The sequence below is a fragment of the Lissotriton helveticus genome, chromosome 11 (genome assembly GCF_964261635.1).
Source record: "Lissotriton helveticus chromosome 11, aLisHel1.1, whole genome shotgun sequence".
Taxonomy (NCBI): domain Eukaryota; kingdom Metazoa; phylum Chordata; class Amphibia; order Caudata; family Salamandridae; genus Lissotriton; species Lissotriton helveticus.
The window spans coordinates 470,772,906-470,796,808 of record NC_136072.1 but is presented as its reverse complement, the minus strand read 5'-3'; the positions used below and the strand labels follow the sequence as shown (position 1 = coordinate 470,796,808).

The 23,903-nt window shown below is 44.0% G+C and overlaps 1 protein-coding gene across 1 annotated transcript in view; it reads left to right on the top strand.

The window, feature by feature from the left end:
- The first annotated feature begins 1,343 nt into the window (after window positions 1–1,343).
- LOC144792890 (otospiralin-like) overlaps window positions 1,344–23,903 on the top strand; it is a 37,473-nt gene continuing 14,913 nt past the window's right edge. Inside the window, exons 1-2 of the mRNA XM_078668095.1 lie at window positions 1,344–1,402; window positions 2,060–2,086. Of these exons, the coding sequence (XP_078524221.1) occupies window positions 1,345–1,402; window positions 2,060–2,086 (85 nt within the window). The 5' untranslated portion in view covers window position 1,344. The remainder of the gene's footprint in view (window positions 1,403–2,059; window positions 2,087–23,903) is intronic.

Here is a 23,903-nt window from a genome sequence, read left to right as displayed (position 1 = left end):
GTGCCCTCTGCCTGAGCCCACACCCCTTTTAAACATTCCAGATGTCAAAAGTGAACAGAAGCCCATTGAATCTCAGCTGCTGGAAGAGAGCTAGACACTGAACCTTGCTGCTGCGGGCGCTCACCGAAGAAGAGAAGGTAAACCGCGTATGTACTGTGTACTTAAAACTCGGTATTTTGAATTTACAGACTGTAACGGATGTTTGATACTGCAATGTGAATGAATACAAATAATTCTGATTTAAAAAACTGTTGTAAAGTATTTCAGGCCAGGGTGTTCACACCACTGCTTCCCATTTTAGAGGAACGTTCTGGGAATGACTGTCGGGCACTATGGCCCTGATAAAAACGTATATAAGAACTGTCGATTACTATAGACCATATAGTGCATGGGACACCGACGTTTAGAAACCACTGTTTTGGCAGTTAACGGAATCAGGTGGTGCTCCGAGAGTTGAAATATTTTGCCGAGGATAACACAACTCGTTCGTGACAAAAAAAAGCCAAGATAGCAAGTCACGTTTTTTTCTAGGTCTAAGGGGCAGACCCAACAATTAGCGACACATCACATATTTTATTTTCAGCAAGAGTCGATCGATATGAATGTCTGAATTGCATATTTCGGGTCATGGCTAATTTATTTTCACTTTTGTGGATGGAAACTAATAAAGATTCAACGTGTTTTTCTCTATTTAAAACCAAAAATAAATTGCCCAGGCCATCTGTGTACCTTATAATGAAAGCCGAGTTTGATGACTGCTTGTTTATTTCGGATATTTGTGTAAACAGCTTCCTCGTACGAGTTTATGAAATTGTTTATTTTATACTGTTGTTTCGTTCTTGTACAGGTAATGTTTGAAAGTTCAGATACCTCGTAATATTGATATTTCCGTTACTCTGTGGTAGGCATTCATCAAACACATGACGAGGCTTATTTACAAGCTGGTACGTCACCTTTTCCCCATATTAAAAGTGACGCACTTGTAAATAAGCCCCCGAGTTTCCAACCTGCAGAGCATATATAGTTGTCCGCGTACACCCATTAACCCATGGAAATATTGGAAATATTCTCCATCACCCGTTGATGATTTGGCGGGAAGCACCAGGCGAAGAAACCAGAGTTAACAGAGGGTGGGTTATCATTTTCACATTGAGAAAATACATGAACCAGTTCTAATTGTGCAGGTGTGGAGCAGATGGGAAGGGTTTGGAGAGATTCCCTGCCCTTCTGATACCGCAGATTTGTGTTTCTTTCACGTGTGGGAAACAACACAAGCTGCCTTCTTGTTTCTGCAACCCGCATCACAGCTGACCCGACTTCTTTCTGTCCCCCTCCGTAGGAAGTATGAAGTTCATCTTTGCTGGCCTGTTTTGTTGCTGCGTGCTACTGAATGCTTTAATTGGTAAGTGTGGTTGAATGTGGCCTTCTGGTATGTTTTCCACATAGCGTTTACCAGCCCTTCCTAAGCAAGGACCCATTTTGGGCAGATAAAGGAACTGAATTTCACGGAGGGAGGGGGGTGAGTTCACACAAACACTGACCTCTTCAGGAGGTGCTGGTTTTTTTTGGTTTGTTTTTTGGGGAGTTTTATAAAGCGCCAACTAGACCCAAAGGTTTCCTAGCGCTTTACAGGAGCACCAGTTGCTTTACAGGCTAACACATTTATTTTTTTCCACCGAACAACCAATCAAGTCAACTTGCCCAGGATCACCAACTTGGTCTAGTTGGCCTTCAGATTCAACAGCTCCAACTAAATCATTAGCCCACAACTCCAATTAGGCTTCCGATATTATTCTATGGTGTCAGGTTTCCGCACACACATTGCCTGCTGCCTGTGCTGTCAGCAGCACAGCGCCTATCAGTCATCGTGGCAGCAGGGCACAGAAGCGTGCTGTGGACCTGCACAGAGCTTCCTTTATGCTGCTCTGCCGCATAATCCCTTCTCTCATCCGTAGAGCGGACCTGCTGTCCTCTGGCACCTTGAGAAAACATTATTTTCCACCACGCAGCGTTTTGGCTCCAAGACAGACTTTCACAGTGACTTTTCTTCTCTTTGCAGAGTCCAGGCCTGTCCACGAAGATGACGGTAAGGAGTTCGTTTACAAATATTTGCAGATGTGAAATCCACCCCTTTCCATCAAATGCTGGCGCTCTACCCTAAATTCATCATATTTGGATGCTCAAAATATCATAATTCAAAATAAATTAGCGTACTAAATTTATAGGGCTGCTCTTCACAATGGAGCTGTGGCCCAAAGATTCCTCACCCTCCTCCATCTTACTTTGATGAGCAAAAATGGAGTCTACGCAAAAATTACCTATGAAGCCATGTCACCAATGCAATATGGCGGCACCTTTGCACTATGGCAGCTGCTAAGTGGCACTAGTAGTAGGTTGGTCCAGAGGCCACTGTAAAACTGCACTGCTGTAAATGCAATCTGTGTATTTCTGAAATGTCAGTGCAAAGTGCATTGGCACCAGAGCAATCTTTATAATCCTGTAATGTCAGTACAAAAATCTCCAAGACGATTGCAATCCATGAAATATTAAAATGTCATGGCAGTATAGCATAACTATGTATGAAATGTAGATTTTTGCTAAATTTACTGGCACTGTGCAATCTATGTACTCTCAATCTACAGACCCTACAATATGCAAGCATTGGCAAAGCCAATAGGTCTCGCCTATTCAAGAGCTATTGACTATGACAATGTGTTTTAACCTGTGCAGCATGGCTAAAAGTTATCGGCGTAGAGTGGGTGGGGTGGGGTGGGGTGGAGTGGAGTACCTTGCGCTCGAGGTAAGTCGTTTTATTTATTTTTTATTAAATTTTACTGATCTCGTCATCTGTCAACTCCCCCCCGCCCCTCCCCACCGCCCCTCTGCTCTTACCTGTGCCAGTCACACCTTCATTATGGTAGGGTAGATTGGAGTGAATTGGGGTAGACTGGAGTGAATTGGGGTAGACTGGAGTGGGGTAGATTGGGGAAGAGTAGAGTGCAATGGCGTGGGGTAGATTAGAGTGAGATAGATAGCAGTGGGGTAGATTGAAGTTGAGTGGGGTAGATTGGAGTGGAGTAGGTTGGAGTGGAGTTGGATAGAGTGGCGTGGGGTAGGTTGGGATGGAAAGGGCTAGAGTGGTGTAGATTGGGTTAGGGTGGGACAGATTGGAGTGGAGTACCTTGGAATGGAGTAGATTGGGGCGGAGTAGGGTAGGTAGGGTAGATTGAAGTGGATTAGGGTGGAGTGGGTTAGACTGGCCTGGAGTGGGGTAGATTTGAGTGGCATGTGGTAGCATGGAGTGAAGTGGAGTGAGGCAGATTAGGTAGAATGGAGAGTGTTGTAGGCTGGGGTAGAGCGGGTAGATTGGGTGGATTGGAGTGGGGGAGAGTGGAGTGGGATAGATTGAAGTGGGGTCAAGTGAGATTGGAAAGATTGGAGTAGAGTCAAGACTGTAGTTTAGGGAGGTAGATTGGAGTGGGGTGGGGTTGATTGCTGTGGGGTGGGGAGGACTGGGGTAGACTGGGGTAGAGTAGGGTAGATTGGAGTGGAGTAGATTGGATTAGAGTAGATGGGGTATATTGGACTGGGATAGATTGGGGAGGGGTAGGGTAGATTGGAGTGGGGTGGAGTGGGTTAGATTAGAGTGGGATAGGTTAGAATGGTGATGAGGTAGGTAGATTGCACTGGAGTTTGGAGAGAAGTGGGGTAAATTGGAATGGAGTGGGTCAATTGGATTTGGGTAGATTGGAGTGGAGTCAGTTAGAGTGGAGTGGGTTTGATTGGGGTACATTGGTGTGGGTGGAGTGGGGTAGATTGGAGTGGATTGGTGTGGGATAGACTGGGGTAGATTGGAGCAGAGTGGGGTAGATTTGAATGGAGTGCAGTAGATTGGGTTGGAGTGAGGTAGATGAAGTGGGGTGGGGTTGATTGGGTTAGAGTGGAGTTGGGTAGATTGGAGGGGATTGGAGTGGATTGAAGTTTGGGTAGATTGGGTTAGAGTGGTGTAGATTAAAGTGGGATAGATTGGAGTGGGGTAGATTGGAATGGTGTGGAGTGGGTGAATTGGGGTGAGGTAGATTGGAGTAGAGTGAGATAGATTGGGTCAGAATGGGGTAGATTGAAGTAGGGTGGGGAAGATTGGGATGGGGTGCTGTGGGGTGGGTAAATTGGGGTGTGGTAGTTTGGAGTGGGGTAGATTGGAGTGGAGTGGGGTAGACTGGGTTGAGTGGAGTGGGGTTGTTGCAAGTGAAGTAGATTGAGGTACACTGTATCGAAGTGGGATGGGGTAGATTGGGGTACATTGGAGTGGAGTGAGACAGATTGGAGTGGAGTGGGGTACATTGGAGTGGGGTAGAGTGGAGTGGAGGGGGGAAAAGTGGAGTGGCGTGTTGTATCGTGGAGTGAGTGTCATAGAATGGAATGGCACAGAGTCGAGTGGCATGTTGAAGAGGGTCTTAGAGTGGATGGGTGGATATTGGAGTGGCGTGTTGTAGAATGGAGTGGTATGGCATAGAGTGGAAGTGCATAGAGTGGAGTGGTATAGTGTGCAGTAAACATGGTGTGGCAGTGCACTTCCCTTACAGACAACACATTCTCAATTGAAATGATCATTGCATTTTCATCAAAATACGGTTTTACTGCACCCAAACGATAATGTGTGCAATGTCATCACCTAGTGTATTGGTGTGCTTTGATCGTATTCAAATTTGTTTTCACCACACATGAGAATTGCAAAAAAAGTGCTTCATTAGTACTAAACCTGAAATATTCTGAAACATCACCACAGGTAATCCTTTTTGTTCTGTGCTAGAAAAACAAAAACATATTACACATTCTCCACTTACATTGGTACTCGGCATGAATGTCACATTAATTCTCTCATTTTGAAGTCAGAGAAAGAAAGCTCCCTGGAAGAGAGAGCCTGGCATTTGACCTCTGCCTTTAATGCACAGAAAATGTGACAAGATAAGAACAAGATTTAAAGGCCTGTTTACAGAAAGCGAGTTTGTGGAAGAATACAGTGAACTAGGTTTGGGCAACAAGAGAGGTGAACTGAAGCTGTACAGCCTAAAGCAAATAAAGCCAGCAAATAGAAAGCCAGAAAATGTGAGTTACAAAGCCAATGGTAAGCAACAAGCAGAATGCATTCCTAGATCAACTTTCTGAAAGTCCCCAAGATATCTTTAGCAAACCAGACAGATGCACCGCCTGATAGGCTTCGCCCTAATAATGGCTCACTACTGTGCCAAATTACATAAACATGTGCTTTCCTCAGTGCAACATTGTTTCTGCAATATGGGGACAGCACTAAAAAGTGAACCAGCAGTTTGAAATGACTGGTCAATCTTTCAATGCAGAGGAACCCGCAACATTTTGATAAGGGGGTAGAGAAACCCCCACAAGCGGGTGCAACATGTGACTGCACTTCCCTATGGAGGGACTGTTGCGAGAATTCCTAACACCCCTTTAATTTACCTTTTTAAGGGCAACACACTGATTGTGCACCACCCCATTTGTGGACTCAGCCAATGCACCTCCTAATGGCCTGTTTGCTCCTCCACACACATCTGTAATACAGCAATAGCATTCCCTCCATGCAAGTGAAGGAACACTTCCTTGGCATCACATGGGCACATAATGTAATCCATATTACAGAAGGGGGACATACAAGTATCTGCGTCAGATTCTACAACATCAGTGTGCACCAGAGGTACCGAAAATAGAGGCCAAACACCAGTTGCACCACAGAGGCACATTCTATAATGTGGCATCTGATTCCCAAGTTAAAAGTACAGCATGGGAACCCCCTACCTGAAGATGAAACAGTGTATAGTGTCTCAACCATGCTTATTAATTACATAACAGGGTACCAGTGTAAGCGTCCCTAAATAGTACACAAACACAGCCTACTTTAAGCATGTGAATAAACCAGCAAGTTTTTTAATAGGATCAGATTACACAACACACACTCGCCTACTGGACTACATCCTACAAGTTTCCAGTATGGCAGGCTGTCTAAACAAGTAATTCCCTGGATACTCCATTTGGCGTGCAGATAGGTGTAACAATTCATACTTTAAACAAGCATTAGCAATTCCACTCTGGTTTGGGCAAGTTGCTGTGAAGTTTACATTTGTTTTCATTTTTATTGCAAACGCATGCTTCAAAAAGAAAACAGGAGAAAAAGAAAAGTATGCCTCGCCTAAACATAGCAGCCACAAGCTTGCTGCAATAATGCTACATTTGCCAACAAAATAACCATCACATATAATTTTAATGGAACAGTGCGAGTGTATCGTAGGTGGCACTTATATTAGATATTTTAATTTTACTGTACATTACAGGAAAATCTGATTTATATTATTATTATTGCGTCTTGTAAAGCGCTCAGCAACCCCATAGGGTTTCCCGGTGCTAAAACACGTAGGATAAGTCAGCCCCCATGTTAAAACAACCAGGTCTTCAGGGGTTTGCAGAACACAGTGAGGGAGGGACAACTTTGTAAAGCTACCGGGAGGTCATTCCATAGCTTCGGGCATAGGTACACAAAGGAACGGCCTTCCATGCACACCCGATGGATTCTAGGCATGAACAAAGCGCATGCCCAGGCTGATAGGGAACCACCAGTTCTTGAAAATATTGTGGGCCTGTCCTGGATCTGGCCTCGTGCATATAGCGCAAGGCTTTGAACCATATTTGCTTTTCCACGGTCAACCAATGAAGCTCGTGGAGGGGTGTTTGACACCGAAACATTCTTCTGTAGGTGATAGAGTAGGCTTGCCACGGCATTCTGGACAATCTGTAGGCACAAAATGACTGGCATGTCTGGGCCCATATATAAGATGTTCCCATAGGCAATTCTTGAGAGAATCAAGGATTGAACCACTGTTTTCTGGTCTGTTGATGGTATTGCACCAATGATCTTTTTGACCCACCTCATCACCACAAAACACGTGAAAGCCACCTTGGCTACTTGAGGTTTCATTGATAGCCTCTCATCCAGCCAGAAGTCTAGTTTCTTTACCTTAGATCATCAAAAAAGTTGGAGCAACAGAGGGAATATAGCCAGGTCACCCTCCATTCACAAAGTTCATACACAAATGACCTGGTTACATAGAACACTGCACCTTTTTAGTATTACATCAAAAACTGGGTATTTGTATACTCCTAGATAAGGCCACACTCATTAATTAGTCATGCCCACCTTCAAGTGTTATTTTCTACAAAGATTTAAGTTTGTCAAACAACCACACATAATCTCACATTTATCAAAGAAAAAAAGGTGAGAGGAGTCAGAAAGTAACCCACATTAGCACCATTCGAAGAGCTACTGGTTGGTTCTCACCGGTTTGCTCACGTTGTTATCATCGGTAAATTCATGACAAGAAAAGAAAGGGGAAAGTAAAAGTTTTGCCCAAGTCTTAAATTTGTGTGAGAAAAGTTGAAGAAAAGTAATGTGTAGATGATCATATCATCCATCAACCATCTGGACCCTGTAAAATGCAAAAGAAGAAAAAAGAATTTCTAAGCTAAAATTAGTTGTGGCCCACTTCTTTCATACATACTATATTTTCAACAGTGCCCACACTCAGATTAAAAAGAACGGCATGTTTAGACCATTTTAATTGGAACGGCCGACATGTTTCATAGCCTCGCACATTTTATGGCAATTTCATCAGGGTTCGGGGACGCATCTCCATCTCACTGATGCTTCTAAAACGATCAAGTGGTTGCCAGGTGGACTCCTACTAGCAACTCACTGGGGGAGTTAACAACTTTTCCCCATATTGTAAAAAGCAGCCACCAGCAGTGTACCGCTATACCGGAGGTCTAAGCTCAAAGACTCCACTCAGTTTGTGTGTCCATGGTCCGTCATTAGCCTAGCTAGGAGGATACACTGGGAATACACTGTCGAAAGCCGCACTGAGATCTTAGAGAATCAGCACAGCTGTATTTCCCTCATCCAGGAACTGTCTCTGATGTTCAGTGACTCCTATGAGGGCAGATTCGGTACTGTGTCCAGTCCTGCCCTAAAACCTAACTGTGAAGGACAGAGGAAGATTGATCTTCAAGGTGGCAAGCTGCAAGTTCACGCTTTCTCCAATATTTTGGAGAAGATGGGCAGAATAGACATTGGCCTAAAATTAAATAGTTGGTGCGGTCAAAGGTGGGCTTTTTTAAAAGTGGTAAGACCATGGTATGCTTCCAAGCCGGAGGGATGAGTCCCTCACATAGGGAGGAGTTGAGCAGTTCGAATAATATTTGAAGAAGGTCCAAGCCCACAAGATTGAGTTTGGATGGAGGAAGCAGATTTAGCGGTGAGCTCAATTTGATAGACTGCAGTAGAGTCAGAAACTGAGAGATATCAAAGCTTAGATAGTGATGCCATTTTAGGGGCAGCAGAAAGAGTCAGTGATGAATTACCATACCCTCTTGGGACGTAATGCCAGGTGCTACTTATAGAGAGGGTATTGTCAGCCTGCTCATTCTCAGTATGCACCATAGCGAGGTAGGGCTGAATATCAGCCACCTTTTTGATGAAGAAGTGTGCTAATTCTTTGTATTGGTTTAGAGACAGCAAAGGTGCCAGAGAGGTTTTGCTAGGGTCCAAGAGATCCTTGACCGCATTGAAAAGTGTCTTAGGACAGTTTTGGGCAGTCAATTTTATCCGAATAAAATTCCACCCTGGCTGCCTTGCAACATCCATGATCATATTTCAGTGCTGATTCGTACTCCACTTTATGGTCTTCATCATTGGATTTTCTAAGCACTCTTTCTAAGCCCTTAAATCATTTTGGGCCAGATGTAGGTCGGCAAATACCGGTCGGTAACGGCCGATTTCGGCCGTTACCGACCCGTATTTGCAAATGGAGATGTAGGGGCCTTCAAATTTACCGATTCTGTATATTTACCGAATCGGTAAATTTACCGATTTGGTAAAATACCGATTCTGTAAATGTACCAAATCGGTAAATGAATATGTAGGTGGCACTGAAAACAGTGCCACAGGCCCTAAACAATTCGTTATTTACCATGTAATACTATTGCATGGTAAATAACGAATACCTGTGTACATGCACATCTGTGCATGTACACCTGTGCCATGTGGCACACATACATGCCCTAAGGGCATGTATGTGTGTCACATGGCACACAAGCCACAAACGGGGGTGCAACAGGGTGTCAAAGTGACACCCTGTCCCCCTTGGCAATTCGGTCATTTTACCGATTCTGTAATTACCGAATCGGTATTTGCCATTGAATCCTATGGGTTTCAAGGCCCAAAGGAATCAATGACAAATACCGATTCGGTAATTACAGAATCGGTAAATACCGAATCCTACCGATTCGGTATTTTTTACCGAAAAATTACCGACATTAGATTTACCGATTCATGAATACCGAATCGGTAAAATTCGGTATTTATGAATCGGTAAATCTAATTTACCTACATCGGGCCCTTTGTCTCTAGGCGAAGGGCTTCACTGAACCATGTGGCAGGGGATGGATTCAATATGAAGACCTCAATGTCATTGGCAAAATTGCCTCCAGAGTTTCAATGTTCAACTTGGGGTTGATCTTGGTCCACTATCTGGGTCAAGTCTGGTACAGTACAACCCAATTGTGTGTTCAGCACAGGGGTGTCTAGCCTCGACCAATTTCTGGAGTTTCCCAAAATGGGAGCTGGTCTTGTAGAGGAGTTAGCCTGGTTCATGAAACAAAATGGCCCTGCCAAATGATCCGACCAGGATAGGCGCAAATGTGGGTCTGACGTGAAGTTCCTAACATTGGAAAAAATGGGAACAAGGAGATGGCCTACCTCATGTGGGTGCTGAGTTGATAGGCCCGAAATGGAACACACTCAAATCCTCTATGAGCGTCGTTACCAAGTTACATGTGGGAGCTTCAAGATGGATATTGAAATCCCCTAAGAGTGAAATTAGCACGCTACAACATATAAGGGGCAACGAGCTTGGGAACTGCTGAGCACCAGTCTGCCGCATATCCCAGGGGGGCGGTAAATCAAGGACCCAGATACCTTGAGTTGATGTGTGAGATTTGATGAATAAAAAGCTTCACAGTCAGGGATGAATAGTTCTTTGACTTTGTAGTGGTATTTCTCCTTAATTGCGATCCCGCCTCCTGTCCTCCCCTGCCGATCCTTTCTAATGAGGGCACAGCTGGAAGGTGATGTGGCGATCACGTCTGCTGAAGATGCTTCATGCAGCCAAGCTTCAGTTAGAAACAGGGCGCCTGGATCATTATCCCACAGAAAGCTATGTGCTGTTGGTGCTTAGGGAGTGATCGGAGTTAATGTTAATTAAAGAGAATTCTCTCACTGAGAGGGTCTTGCTTTATTACTAAGGAAGTTGGAAATGCCAATGCTGGTGAAAAGCAAATGTAATATTGGATTTGAATTACTGTAGCCTGAAGGCATAGTTTAAGTACAGAGGGATGATTAGAAGAGGGTAAAGAATGGAAATAAAAAAACACTGTGAAAGTTTCATACTGGCCAACCCATCTTGATACTGAAGAATACTTCTTTTTAGGTCAATGCACACATTTAGACAGGCGAAATGCAATCATTCACAGTGCAAGGGGGCCAATGGCTGTAGTGCCCCATGTTGTATGCTATAGTGGGCTGAAACAAAATGTGAATAACTGTTGAACAAACTTATGGATGAAAAGTGGTACCAAAGACTTTCATGTATGTATATCTGCATATATTTTATTCATGATTTTTTGTATTACGTGAGGCTGGTGACACAACTGAAGCTGTCTCTAAACAGAACTAAAATGTGTTGCCTAGTAAATCTGTCTAAACACTTATAGAAATACTACATACATCAGTCAATATTACCTGTACTGCCTCCTACACTATCTGCTGTCTGATACCAAAGTCAAACACAACAAAATGCTTTACTACAATAATCACTAAGGAGACAGCTGCATCACACAATCCAGCACAGACCAGAGGAACCACACAGCCAACAACACAACACTAACTATGAGGTAATAGACATGTTACTGATCTAAGAGATGTATAAGCAATCACTAAAACACACTGGCAAGACCTCTCCAACACCAAAGCTTATGCCCACAGCTCTTTGATTATGACATTGTCACCTAACCATTTAACATGATCCCCAATGATCATTCTTTTATGTGAATCAAGTTCCCATACTCTCAGCACACAAGTTACGCTAAACAGATTTGGAGGCGTACAACAACACAACATCCAAAACGTATCAGAAACTCAGACATGAGTCTGTGATGAAAACCCCTGAACCCGAGTCATCTGGGAAGGCACCCATGCACAACTTACGAAGATACATACCATACTAATGACAGACTTACATTCAAGGATATGACAGAACGTTCAACATCACACACTTCACACCATTCACCACCACGCAACGTGATGCCGCAAGTCACTGCACAATTGGCAAATGCAATAGAGCAGACCTTTAGAGCTGAGGCGTATTGGCTTTGCCTATGCTACATTCTTTTGTGGATGTTGTGCTAGTCAATACATCAGGTAGTGAAGTACCCTCCATCATCAAGGCAAGCAACTTTCCTAATAGCCCTCTCCCACCAACCCCCTCACCACGTGACATAGCCTATTAATGGATATCAAACATCTCAACGCAGGGCTTTACCCTGCATGCCTTTACCCCGTGGGCATTACAACACACTGATCTTACAATGCGTTGAAATACCACGGAGGGCTTTACACTCCTTTCCATGCATTGCAGTTCTATATATTACCCAGTAGCAGTCAACACTGGGTAGTTATAGTCAGGTCAGCGTTTCCATAGGAGATGCCTTTTTTGTTTTGCTAATAACTTTAATGCAATTTGATGAATCTCCATGATACTGTCCAAAAAGTTACCTTTTGTTGTCTAGTTTGAGCATGGAAAGTTTTGGCATGATCCCTCACGTGGGGGCAGAGAAATCAGGGGGTTCCCAAAACACAAAATCCTAATGCATTTTCTATAGGGTTCTTTGAGAAGCACTACTACAAAAACTGCTGAACGGAATCACACCAGATTTGCAGGAAGCTAGATCTTGGTCCACAGATTGTCTTTTTTGCGACATGGTGTGAATTCGTTCAATAGTTATTGAGAAATTAAGGTTAAAAATATTGGTATATCTGGACAGTTTGGTCCAAGGGACTCTGGCAATAGTCTTGCAGGAGCGCCAAACATTCTGATTGACCCAGGTAGCCTTTTTTCCCTTGGGCTATTCCACTCCCACGGGAGTCAGGCTCGTGCAGGAGCGAGCCCTCTGATTGCCTGCCAGCAACATGAGAAATATGTTGCTGGCAACCATTATAGGACTCCCGGACTACATCCCCTATTCTTAAGCAAACAAATACAATAATATAAGGGGGTCAGGGAGGTATACCCTGCCCCCCAGGCCCTGTTGGGAAACCCAGAAATAAAAAGGGCAAATTAAAAAAAAAGTTTTTTCAAATTGCCGGCAGGTGGTGTGAGTAGAATCCCCCTCCCCCAGCCCATTTTGCACCCTGGGAACTCCATTCCAAGACTGTATAAATAAATGAATGAAGGGGGGCACATGGCCGGCCTCCCCAAGCCAATTGTGGCCCCGGGGACCCAATCCCTCAAGGCCGAATTTGTAAAAAAGGGTTGGAGGCCTTGCCATCCCCCTCCCTCAGCTGTTAAATGCCCTGGGAAACCCCCTCTCTCGGAGTTGAGTAATAAAAAAAAGGTGAGGGGGCACACAGGCACCTTCCTGGAGAATACTTAGGCCCTATATACCCCATCCCTCAAGGTTGAAATGTAAAGAAAAGGAGAGGTGTCCTTTCTTTTAGCTTTTCAAATCTTGGATTCACTTGCGTTTGGGCATTTGTCTGGAACCTGATTATACTCCTATTTCATTTTCACCTCAATCAACTTTACTCTCGGTCATTATGTTCTTCCCTTTGTCATGTACACATTCTTATTAACAGCCTTGAAAAAGCCTGAGGCCTGCGAGCCACTGTTAGCAAAGCACATGTCGGCTGTTCTTTGTGCAAGTTCTCTGCTTACAAGAAGCACAAAGTTGAATAGAACCTTCAAAAATCGAAACTATAAGTTTCCTTGCAGCTCCATCCGCCTCTCTGAAAAAAAATCTCTTTGACTCAACGGGTTAGGGGTCTTTGCATTTAGGACATCTGGAACCTCAAATTTATTCCAGTTAACCAGGAAGGAGCCTCCCGGGGACGGCAAGATCAGAAGTACTTTTTAGTTTATTAGCTCATCGTATCCTTCCCAAATATTCTCCCCTGTGCCTTACTCTCTCTAATACACAATATGCCTTTCACTGACTATGAGATCATGAGAACACACCTGAAAAAGAAAAAACACTGCAGCACAAGCAAAACTTTCTTGTTGAAGGTTGAACATTGAAGAACAAGGGTCTTATTTAGATCTTGGCGGCCGGGTTACTCTGTCAGAACGGTGATGGATATCCCATCTGCTGAAATATAAATCCCATAGAACATAATGGGATTTATATTTCGGCGGACGGGATATCCCTCACCATTGTGATGCAGTAACCTGTCCGCAGAGATCTAATTCAGGCCCCAAATGCTTAAAGCCTTTGGTTAAGTTAACTTATTGAAACAGCCAGTATACATGGTAAATACATGACTGTATATGTATGCACCTATGATTAAACAATAAACGCAACATTCATGTATGAATACATGAGTACATGAAATGAAATTTCAGTAAAAGCAGTACAACTCGAAACACACAAGGGTAAATGTGAATGAGAACTACCATTTGTGATATTATAATGAAGATATTATAACACACATTTGTTTGAATAACTATTTTCTATGGTAACTACACCCCGGCAGTATGTTTAATGATTCATCCTACATTAACAGGATTAAGGCACACATGTGGTGCGGATCACCACTTGACCTTGCTATTGTATAAAGCCATGCGCTCTGATGCGGTAGGTCCTTCCCCACAGTCTCGTATGGCCTGGGACGTAGACTTGGACACTCCACTTACTGAGGGGGACTGGGTGCGAGTGAATGACCTTACTCATACTGTTTCATGTAATGTTCGCTTTAAACTGGTACATTATAACTTTCTGCATAGGACTGACCTAACAGGACTACGGTCACACGCTTGCTCCGAATATCTGCATTGTATGCCGATATCTGCCCTAGGTGCCGTAAAGGTGTGGCATACTTCATGCACTTAGCCTGGCAATGCAGAGAGCTACAACGTTACTTGACCCAGGTAGTAGCAGAGATACAGAGAACTGGTCATATACCTCTTGAAAATGCACCATAGAGCTGTCTCATGGGTAATGTTAAACATCCAAAGCACAGGAAGATGGCTGATACGTTTCTGCACTTGGCGCTAGTACTGGTCATGCATCATATTGCTATAACCTGGATGGGTAAGATGGTGCCTGATTTTATTTGCTGGCATAGTGATGTGCTGGAATGGTCCATAGCAGAAGAATCTCACACGAGGCTTGCCAGGTGATCTTGGTGTTTGGTAAAACCTGTGTGATGTCTTCCTCATACTGGAGGCTATTATGACCTCTTTGGAAAGTGTGGATGTTGAAAATGGGGAAAGTGATGGGGAAGAATCAGTCAGGGTGGATAGCCCATAATGGGGGTAGCCTGAGACATAATTTATGTTTACCCAGAAGACAGTGTCTGGAGACTCAGAAAAAATAATGTGGGCTCTGCTGGGTGTTTCTTATGTTTCCCTGTACCATTAGCGCTCACTTGTGTGTCTACTTAGTCACTCAACGCTGCTGTACTATGTAACCTCCAATGACTTGAGGGAGCGACTTCCACGTCGTATAAATATCACAGGGTCAAATTTTGTTGATTCCCAAAAGTTTTTCAATGTTTCTAGTAAATCCACAAATGCATCCAGTAATCAAAACATTTAACAGGCTGTTTAATGTTTTGATTACTGGATGCATTTGTGGATTTACTAGAAACATTGAAATTGATTGAAGGAGCTGTCGTCAATGTGTGTCTGATATTTGAATAAAAGCAAAACTTTGGGAATCAACAAAATTTGACCCTGTGATATTTATACGAAGTGGAAGTCGCTCCCTCAAGTCATTGGAGGTTACATTGGACAGTTTATGGATCTTCAGACGGTGGATCCATTTGAGGTGTTGAGCTGACTGTGGATCAAGAAAGGACAATTCATTGTGAATTTATTCACTAATTTGGTTATTTTCTGTGCTTTAGCACCTTTACCCTCACCGTCATTCTTGTTAGTGCAACGCTGCTGTACTGTTTATCCGCTTAACCGATGCGGCAATTCTGCCGCGGTGCAGAGGTTTAGCGGAGTGGGCGGGGCCGTGTCGGCCAACGGACGTGCGCAGCACTAAGGAGGTAGTGCTCGCGATGGCCGTTGGCTGACGAACGCATGGAAGGGGTTAAGATAAAATTAAAAAATAAAAGGTATTCAAAAATAGGATTAAGTCACACAATACATATATGTATGGTACTAAGTGCACGTAAATATTACACTTCTGTGCCGTGTTAGGGAGAAGCTAAAATTACGCCAATATCATCTCCATCACTGCACTGTCATACCACAACACACTAAACCCCCTGAACTGCACTACCACACCAGCATGACACTTCCACCAAAGCACTGCACTTTCATCTTCAGTGGTGAACAGTGGCCGCACAATATTGCACTACCACTCTAATTTCAGCGTAAAGACATTTCTCCCTGCAGCGAGCTCATAGCCTCTCCTTGAAGCTCTCCCCCCCCTCCATTCACCCGCCTTCTCTCCTTTTAAGAGCAGGTGGTGAGAAAGAGCAGATTTATCCAAGGAATACGAGATTATGCATTTGGATTTGAAGGCAGTAATTCTGGGCCCACAAATGATTCCCCAATCTGGTGAGAAATACTCAAAATAGTCAGATTTAGGGGGGTGGTTGTAATGCTGCGATGGCCTAGGCGACACCACAGGCACAGGGGTGATTTGTGGTTAGCCCATGTGCACCTGCGAGGTGGTATCATCTGGTGTACAGCCAGACATAACTAATAAATAGTTCCGGGGCGCGGTTTGAAAAAGAATAACCACTACCCTAAGCACTGTGTCGGCGTGGTTGGGTACCACGCAGGCCCCCATCCAGCAACATTACAGGGGTCCCATCTGCAATCCTTATTTTTAGCCACACAATATATCTGCACCTAATTCTAACCTACTCATAATCAAAGCTGAGCACCACTGTCCCATGCTATGACAGAACTCATGTACCCCTTCTCGGCAGCTTACTGCTGCCCACCCCTGTGCATTGCACACCTCTCCCTCCCGTAGTGCCATTAAACAGCACTCTTCATCAAACCCCCCCAGCATCCCACATTCACCTGCCAGATCAAGCATCGCCTTAATGGCTCCCACAATAATGGTGACTCTGTCTCCTCACAATTATGTGCACAAGAGATCTTCATGCTCAATATACATAATATAATAATAAATATAATATAAACAAATGTAGGTATATACAGTCATGTCCTTCACACTCCCTACTCAACAAATACACTGAACACTTTCCTTGTGTTTCTCACTTTTGGATAATTGTGTGATTTTTATTCAGTTCTCTCAAAGTTCATTTGATTGGTCTGCCAGTCTGTCAGTCTATTTATCTATGGGAAAGTGAACATTTCTGTCTCCTCCCTTAAACCATATATACTTCAAACAGCTTGGGAAGCAACTGGCCCTCACTAGTCACTACAATACTATGACAATTACTAAATTCATTATATGAACACTGAAAGATTGAAGGACGAGTTAGGCCTTTAAGGACTGGCTCCTGACACCTGCCTTTACATGTGTTTCTCTGAAGTGGGTGCTTATTTAATTGATCTGCCTCCCCTCACACCTCTCGGAAGAGAGTCATCCTTGCTACCTGATGTTGCTGGATGGAAATAGGCTCCACAGCCAGGCAGCCAGGCAGCGACGGCCTACATAAACAAAATGTGGTGTGTCGGGTGAATGGGGTGTGGGCGGGGAGCGCTGGAAGGAGATTGGACAGCACAGGGATTGGACTGAGCGGGCTGGTTTAATGCTCACTTAGGCACAGAAAGTCTGTGCTATTTCTCCAACCTGGCTGTGCAATACAGCTGGTTTGGAGAAACCTAACTTCGTATGTCTGTTTGGCCCGGGCCGGCTTAAGACGGCAGGCTAAATATACATGCACAACTAGTCCCTCCGATGGCCCTGCCTCTTCCCTTCCTACACACACTGGCTCAGCCAGCTGCTGAAAAATAAAACAATTATAAAATATTATTTTATTTTTCAGCTGCCTGGCTCGGCTCGGAGCCAGTGGGGCGACGCTCCTCCACCATTGCAGAGGAGCCGCCGCTGCAGGCAGGAACTCTCATATGTTTTGCCAAATGACGTGAATATGCCCAACTTTTAAGCCCAATAAACGTTTCTTTTACCTTGTTTCTGCCTCTCTCCATCTATTTTCTATTGATCATGAAGGCAGTTGAATGGATCAAAAAGTGGTTGGTGTGTTTCATACAATGGTTCTTCTCCTTATTTCTCCATGTTTCTTGCTAAAACCTAGTCAATGACAAGCCAGGAAAGTGTGGTTCCCTCTCGTCGGCCAATTAATACATTGCATTTTATTGAAGCATTGTAAGCAATCACATATGGCAAGGAGGACAGGGAGAAAAATCCCCTATTCGTTCCCATAGAAGTAAGCCTGAAATCAGCGAGATGGGAGGCACAGTAATCTAAGAGCCGCCAGATTACAACACAAACATGATTAGTCCATGGCTGGGAGCATAAGTGTGAGAAATTGGGTTACTGATTGAGAGGGTCCAGGTGACCCCCTGCATGTATCCCCATGGTCCTGAGGCATCAGGGGGCCCATATGGCCCACTTAGTTTCCACACTGCCACAGTTTTCATGGCGGGCTCAAAACCATAAACACTGTGGCTGTGAGGAAACTCATAATATGCTTAGCAGTGCCGCAGCGGCACCACAATCAGATTGTGGGCCTCCGACTGCTGCAAGACCGCCAGGGATCTCGGATTTTGGGCGGTTGCAGCTTTCCCATGGCAGTTCGACAGCCCAAACTTGTAATCCATCGGTCCGCCGTAGTCATAATCAGGCCCTAAAGCTATTATGCTATCTTCTAATCACCATTTATTCAAATGAAAACATGAATATATAAACAAGAAGCCTACTTTCAAACCATACCAATAATGCAATGTTTGTTGCCCTTTGTTGCACTATAATGAAGATAAATGTGTCAGCAATTGCAAACGAATGACAATTTATATGGTTTAAGCCAATAGTTAACCTATTGAGTTCTGTGGATCCCATCTTAATAATTACTGGTATCTGTGGACCGCCAATGAATCATTGTTCTAATTCGGGGACCCCCCTCCCCCACCCCCCACTGACTCATTATAGGAATCCAGGAACAACAGTCTAAACAATTTGGATGATTTGCACCACAAAACAAAATCACGGAAAGAAGCATTTATCAAACAAATAAGCAAGAGATGAATATATAAACTGGAATATAGCAGGCACTAAAATGGGGCGCAATGAAGGTGGTAAATAAAGGAGTTAGAGGTAAAGAAAGTGTTAGAGAACGGCCTCCGGAGCCAAGAGAAAAACCTTGCTACACTAGAAGCAGCACTCGCCACAGATGTAGAGAGACACAAAAAATGGACTGAACAAAGACAGCCAAATCACCAGGCACAGACGGCCCCACAGCCGAATTCTATAATGAATAACGAGGGACGGTGGCAGATAGAATAATGAATGAATTAATTAATTTATTTGCGTGGTTACTCAAAACCATTACAATAAAAAAAGAAGAGCACCACACTTTAAAAGATAGACAGTGTAATTAAAATCAAAAGGTATAAAATTCAAAGATCTTTAAAACCAAGATAACTCTTTTTACTCAGCAAATAGTTGTACATGCTCCAATTAAGCTAATCAGGTAATACAAGATGATAGGTGACCTCGACACAAGTGCTTGCCTGATCGCTTAGCGGGGAGTGTCCATACGCTTCGTGCGAGTGTGTTGTGCAAATTTGCCAAACATAGCCATGTGCTTCACTATGTCCAGAGTATAAAGTTGATGGACTGCCTCCTTTACAGTTCGAGTGCCCAATTGTAGCAAGATGGGCCTGAGATAAATTCTGCGAGCTAAGCGCAAGGCCGGGCAACAAAATAGGATGTGGGCCAAAAACTCACATTTATATTTACCGAGCTGGCACTCCATGATCACCGGTCTTGCTGACCCAGTGGGGTTTAATTCTTTAAGGGGTAGAGGGTGTGGTCTGAACGCTAAGATCCTATGTAAGGCTTGTCTCCCCACGGCCTGCGTAAGGTGAAGTTTGGAGTTATGCTCTGTATGTGGGAGGTTTTGGGACTCATGGAAACCTCTTGTTACCAGCAAATCCATGTCGAGGTGCGAGAGCAAAAACGTACTTGTTTTTTTATTGTGCTTTTGATAGCAGTGTACTTGACTGTCTTGGGGTCCCACTTCTCTGTTGCAAGTTTCAAGAAGTCTTTGGCAGAAGCGAGACTGGCTGACCAAGGATTGGCGGGTTCCAAAAAGATACTTTTTATGGCAGCCTTCATTGCGTTCGCCGTTGTAAGGTAGAAGTATTTATTCAGAGAGGCCATCTCTTCCAGTTTTTGTTGGTTGAGGTTGAATTCCAACCAAACTAGGTTGTGTCTGGTGCAGGCGGGTAGGTGGAATAGCTTTTTATAGGCTGTGCAGTGGATTTTTTCTAGGTCTTTTGTGAGTTTTCCTGGGAATGCCTGTTGTGCATAATTAGGAGATGGTATTAGTTTCGCCCTCAGGACTCTTTGGATAGCCTTTGTTGTGGGGCTATGTAAGGTAGCGTATAGTTTGTAGAGGGCGTAAATAATGCTTTTCCCTTTCATCTGCATTTTGCGGAGATGAACTTCTGGGCGGCCTGTTTCACTAAACCAAACCCCTAAGTAGTTGTAATGTTGTATACAGGCCAAAGCCAGCTGACCGAGCCACCATTTTGCCATATTCTTTTAGGGTATTGCCCAAAAATTACTGTTTTGGATTTTGATGGATTGGCAACCAACTTATTTTTGACATTGTAAGTTGCTAGGGCCGTAAGTGCTTTTTGTAAGCCAATTTTAGTGTGGTCTAGGAGTACCAGGTTGTCGGCGTGTTGCATTAGTTGGATCTTAATGCGCCCAATCCTGGGTGTTGCTAGTGTGGCTCCAGTCAAGGCTTGGCCCATGTCTGCGGTGTATAAATTAAAGAGCATCGGGGCTAAGACGCACCCTTGCTTTAGCCCGCGATCCGTGTCGATTTTCTCTGTAGCAGATTCGCTTGAGAGTTTGATTCTTACCCAAGATAGAATAATAGACGTACTTATGGAGGCATGGGAGAGAGAAGAGTTACGGAGCTCAATACACAAGGCATTAATAGTAGAAATCCCCAAACCAGGGAAAGATCTGACCCTACCAAAATTCATACAGACCTATATCCTTGTTAAATGTGGATTTAAAACGTATTAGTCATGTATTGGCGAGTAGATTACTACCATATCTCCCTCAACTTGTTCACAACGATCAATCGGGGTTTATAACCCGCAGAAATACCCTAAGAAACATCCAATGACTTGCACAAGTAATGCAGACGCTAGAAGGAGACACTGAGAGGAGCACACTAACCTGTTTATATATCGAACAAGCGAACAACCACTGCCTGCCATAGGTACCTGTAAGTAGGGTTCTTTCCCTATAATCGAGGGTCCAGGCCCATTTTGTGGCCCTCGATTCATTCAATGGGTCAAACTACTGTTTACAAAGCCAATGGCAAGGGTCCGTACGGGACGTCATGTGTCAAATAGTATAAGGTTGCATAGAGGGACGAGGCAGGGATGCCCTCTCTCACCATAATCGCCATAGCAATGGAACCTCTAGCATGACAATCCACATCAATTTTAATTCAGGCCATGCAGGGGAGTGTACACTTCTGGACTACATTGAAATTGTCTCTTATGGGGAAGATAGCCCTGATAAAAATGGTGGTACTGCCTAGATGCCTCTATGTTATGCAGGGGTCATTCTACGAAATTCCACATAAAGTATTCAAGGAACTAAATGTTCTACTAACACAGCTGTGGAGGAATGGGAAACGCTGCAGGGTAGGACTGGAGGAAATGAAGCGATAGTGGGATAGAGGAGGGTTGGAAATCCCAGACCTGGAATTGTATTATCTGGCATCACAGTTACAACATGCAGTATCATGGTTAGACACAGACCCCTCCTGGGAAAGAACCCTACTTACAGGTACCTATGGCAGGCAGTGGTTGGGAGCCCTCCTCGTGAAAGGAGGGGGCTCACAGGGTGCATATCCTCCTTTAATAAGATTAATGTCCAGAATATGGGATAGGACAATAAAAACGATTATTAAAAGAGGGCCCTATGCACCAGAGGGGTACATCTGGATTGTACCACAGTTCGCCAACGTAGAAAAGGTAATGATGATTAAGTAGTAGAAAGACAGGGGCTGTCTGATGCTGTCAGATTTATATCCAGAAAACAGGTTCATAACTTACCAGGATGCAATAGAAACGTTTGAATTGGGAGAAGGGCAATTCCTGCAGTGCGCAAAGATGGCAGATACGGCCCAACAGTTATGGCCGACATTCCCTTAAGCCTCAGAGTACTCACAAACATTGATTACCATGATCACAGTGGAGGGCGGGCGGAGGTTTGTAACCCACCTATGAGGGGGGATAAACAGGATAAACCCCTTAAGATTGAACAGAGGTGGCATGAGGTCAGTGACCAACCGCTATTGTCGACTGACTGGAAAAGAATTCACAAAGAAGTACGTAGAGTATCACTATGTGCTAGGTTTAAGCAGATACAATACAATATCATTCATATGATGTACCTCTCACCTAGGCGACTACACATCATAAATGCAACGCGAGACCTGTGGTGTCCACGGTGTCAGTGCATGCAGGCCGACTTCATACATATGGTTTGGCAGTGTCCTAAAATACAAACATATTGGACTGAAATACTTGTTCAACTTAACAGGGTGACGGGATGGAAGATAGCCCTTGAAATACGGACCTGTCTCCTTGGACTGTTACCTAGAAATTCAAAATGAAAGACTAGCAGATGGTTTCTGATACGATAGCCAAGAGATGAATAGCTATACACTGGCTAACACCACAGGGCCCAACTATAAATAAGTGGTGATCAGACCTGAAGGAATGGGCAATGGTAGAGGAGGCACGTATGAGGAAAACGAGAAGGAAAGAGAAACTGCCAGAGGTGCTCCAGGCATGGGGGTTGATGATTCAAGAACTAGCAGACCAAACTTCACCCACACAACAAGACCCACCTGAAGGGGAACAATGAGAATTGGATGAGATACACAGTCAGGAAATTTGAGTCATTGACAGTCAAGGGTACACTTAAAATATACAACAATAGGAATTGGTAAACAGGAAGACGGTATGGGGGAGTTGGGTTCTTGAAAAACAATTTTCTTTATACATCAATGAAGTAAATGAGAAATGTGTTTTTTAATCTTACAACAAAAGTTAACTGAAGTTGTAACAACTGTGATAGTGCATTGCATTTTCAGTACATGTCTGTAAGTAAATTATGTTTTTTTTTATTTCTATTGGGAAAAAAAAGAAATGTTTTATTTAATTCACAAACAAACAGAAATCAAAATTGGAATTTTAATGGCAAGGTTGAAGCTTTCAGAAATTCAATTGAGGCCACTCATCATCGATTCTACATTCGGACTGGTGCACTTGCACTGCTCCCACAATCAATCTGAGGATACCAAGTTAATTTGAAACCTCCAATTTCAAATTACCTCACATTTACAGAACTTCTTAAAAGTTTCCACTTTTTAATTTGCTTCTTTATTTGTATACACTTTTCAATCTGTTCATATTTTATTTCCGCTCACTCCCTGAGTAGATGCCTCGCACCCCCAGGGACCCCTAGACCACAGAGTTAGGAACTGTTGGCCTAAGCAAATACACAATATGGGGTTCTCCCAAAAAGACGTAAAATACATGCTCCTTCTCTCCATCCTCACTGCTATCAGCCAACGCCCATGGCTTGTGGCCTGCCATCGGGTCCGGACTGGCCGAAGTGGACGTTGGGCGTTTCCGTGGGAGGCTGGAAGGGTGGGGGCTGATTTTGAAGCGGTGGGGGCTTTTTTTGTTACTGGGGGCTGGTTTTGCACTGGTGCTGCCATATCGACCCTCAGTAACAAAAGTAGCAGGGGGCTGGTCTGTCAACATTGCCAGGGCTGCTTTGGGTTCCCAGTGCGCCCTGCCTGCCATCCTCTCAACTCTCTGCTGTCGCCAACTCCTTCTGTTTACGATAGTAGAGATTTGGTCCAAGCATTTGTCCTGTGGTCAGGACCTGTGCCCTACCCTTGTCATCAGTCATTACCTCCTCAAGCAAAGCCTTTCCAGTGAGGAGTTGTTGTTTGGTGCAGGGTCTTCCCTGCAGCCATACCCAGTCCCCACCCTGTGCCCTGTCTGTAGCCTACTCCCACAGTGCACAACCCTCAAGCATTGAGGGATTGGGCATGGGGGGCTTGGTCTTTGCTTGCGATCAGACACTTTATGAAGGGTTTGCCTTTGGTTCTTTTGTGATAAGCATGAAATGCTTCAGTCAAAATTGATTCCAGAGTCATTAACTCGGAAGTCAGATTTGATGTATTGTATTGTAATTGTATTGTTATTGCATTTATATAGCGCTTACTACCCCTGATGAGGCGTCAAAGTGTTTTTTCGGCGAGTAGCATGCTACTCCGGGACCCATAAAGGATTAGTGTTGAATTAGTATAGTGAAATATGAAAGTAATTAAAGTGGTG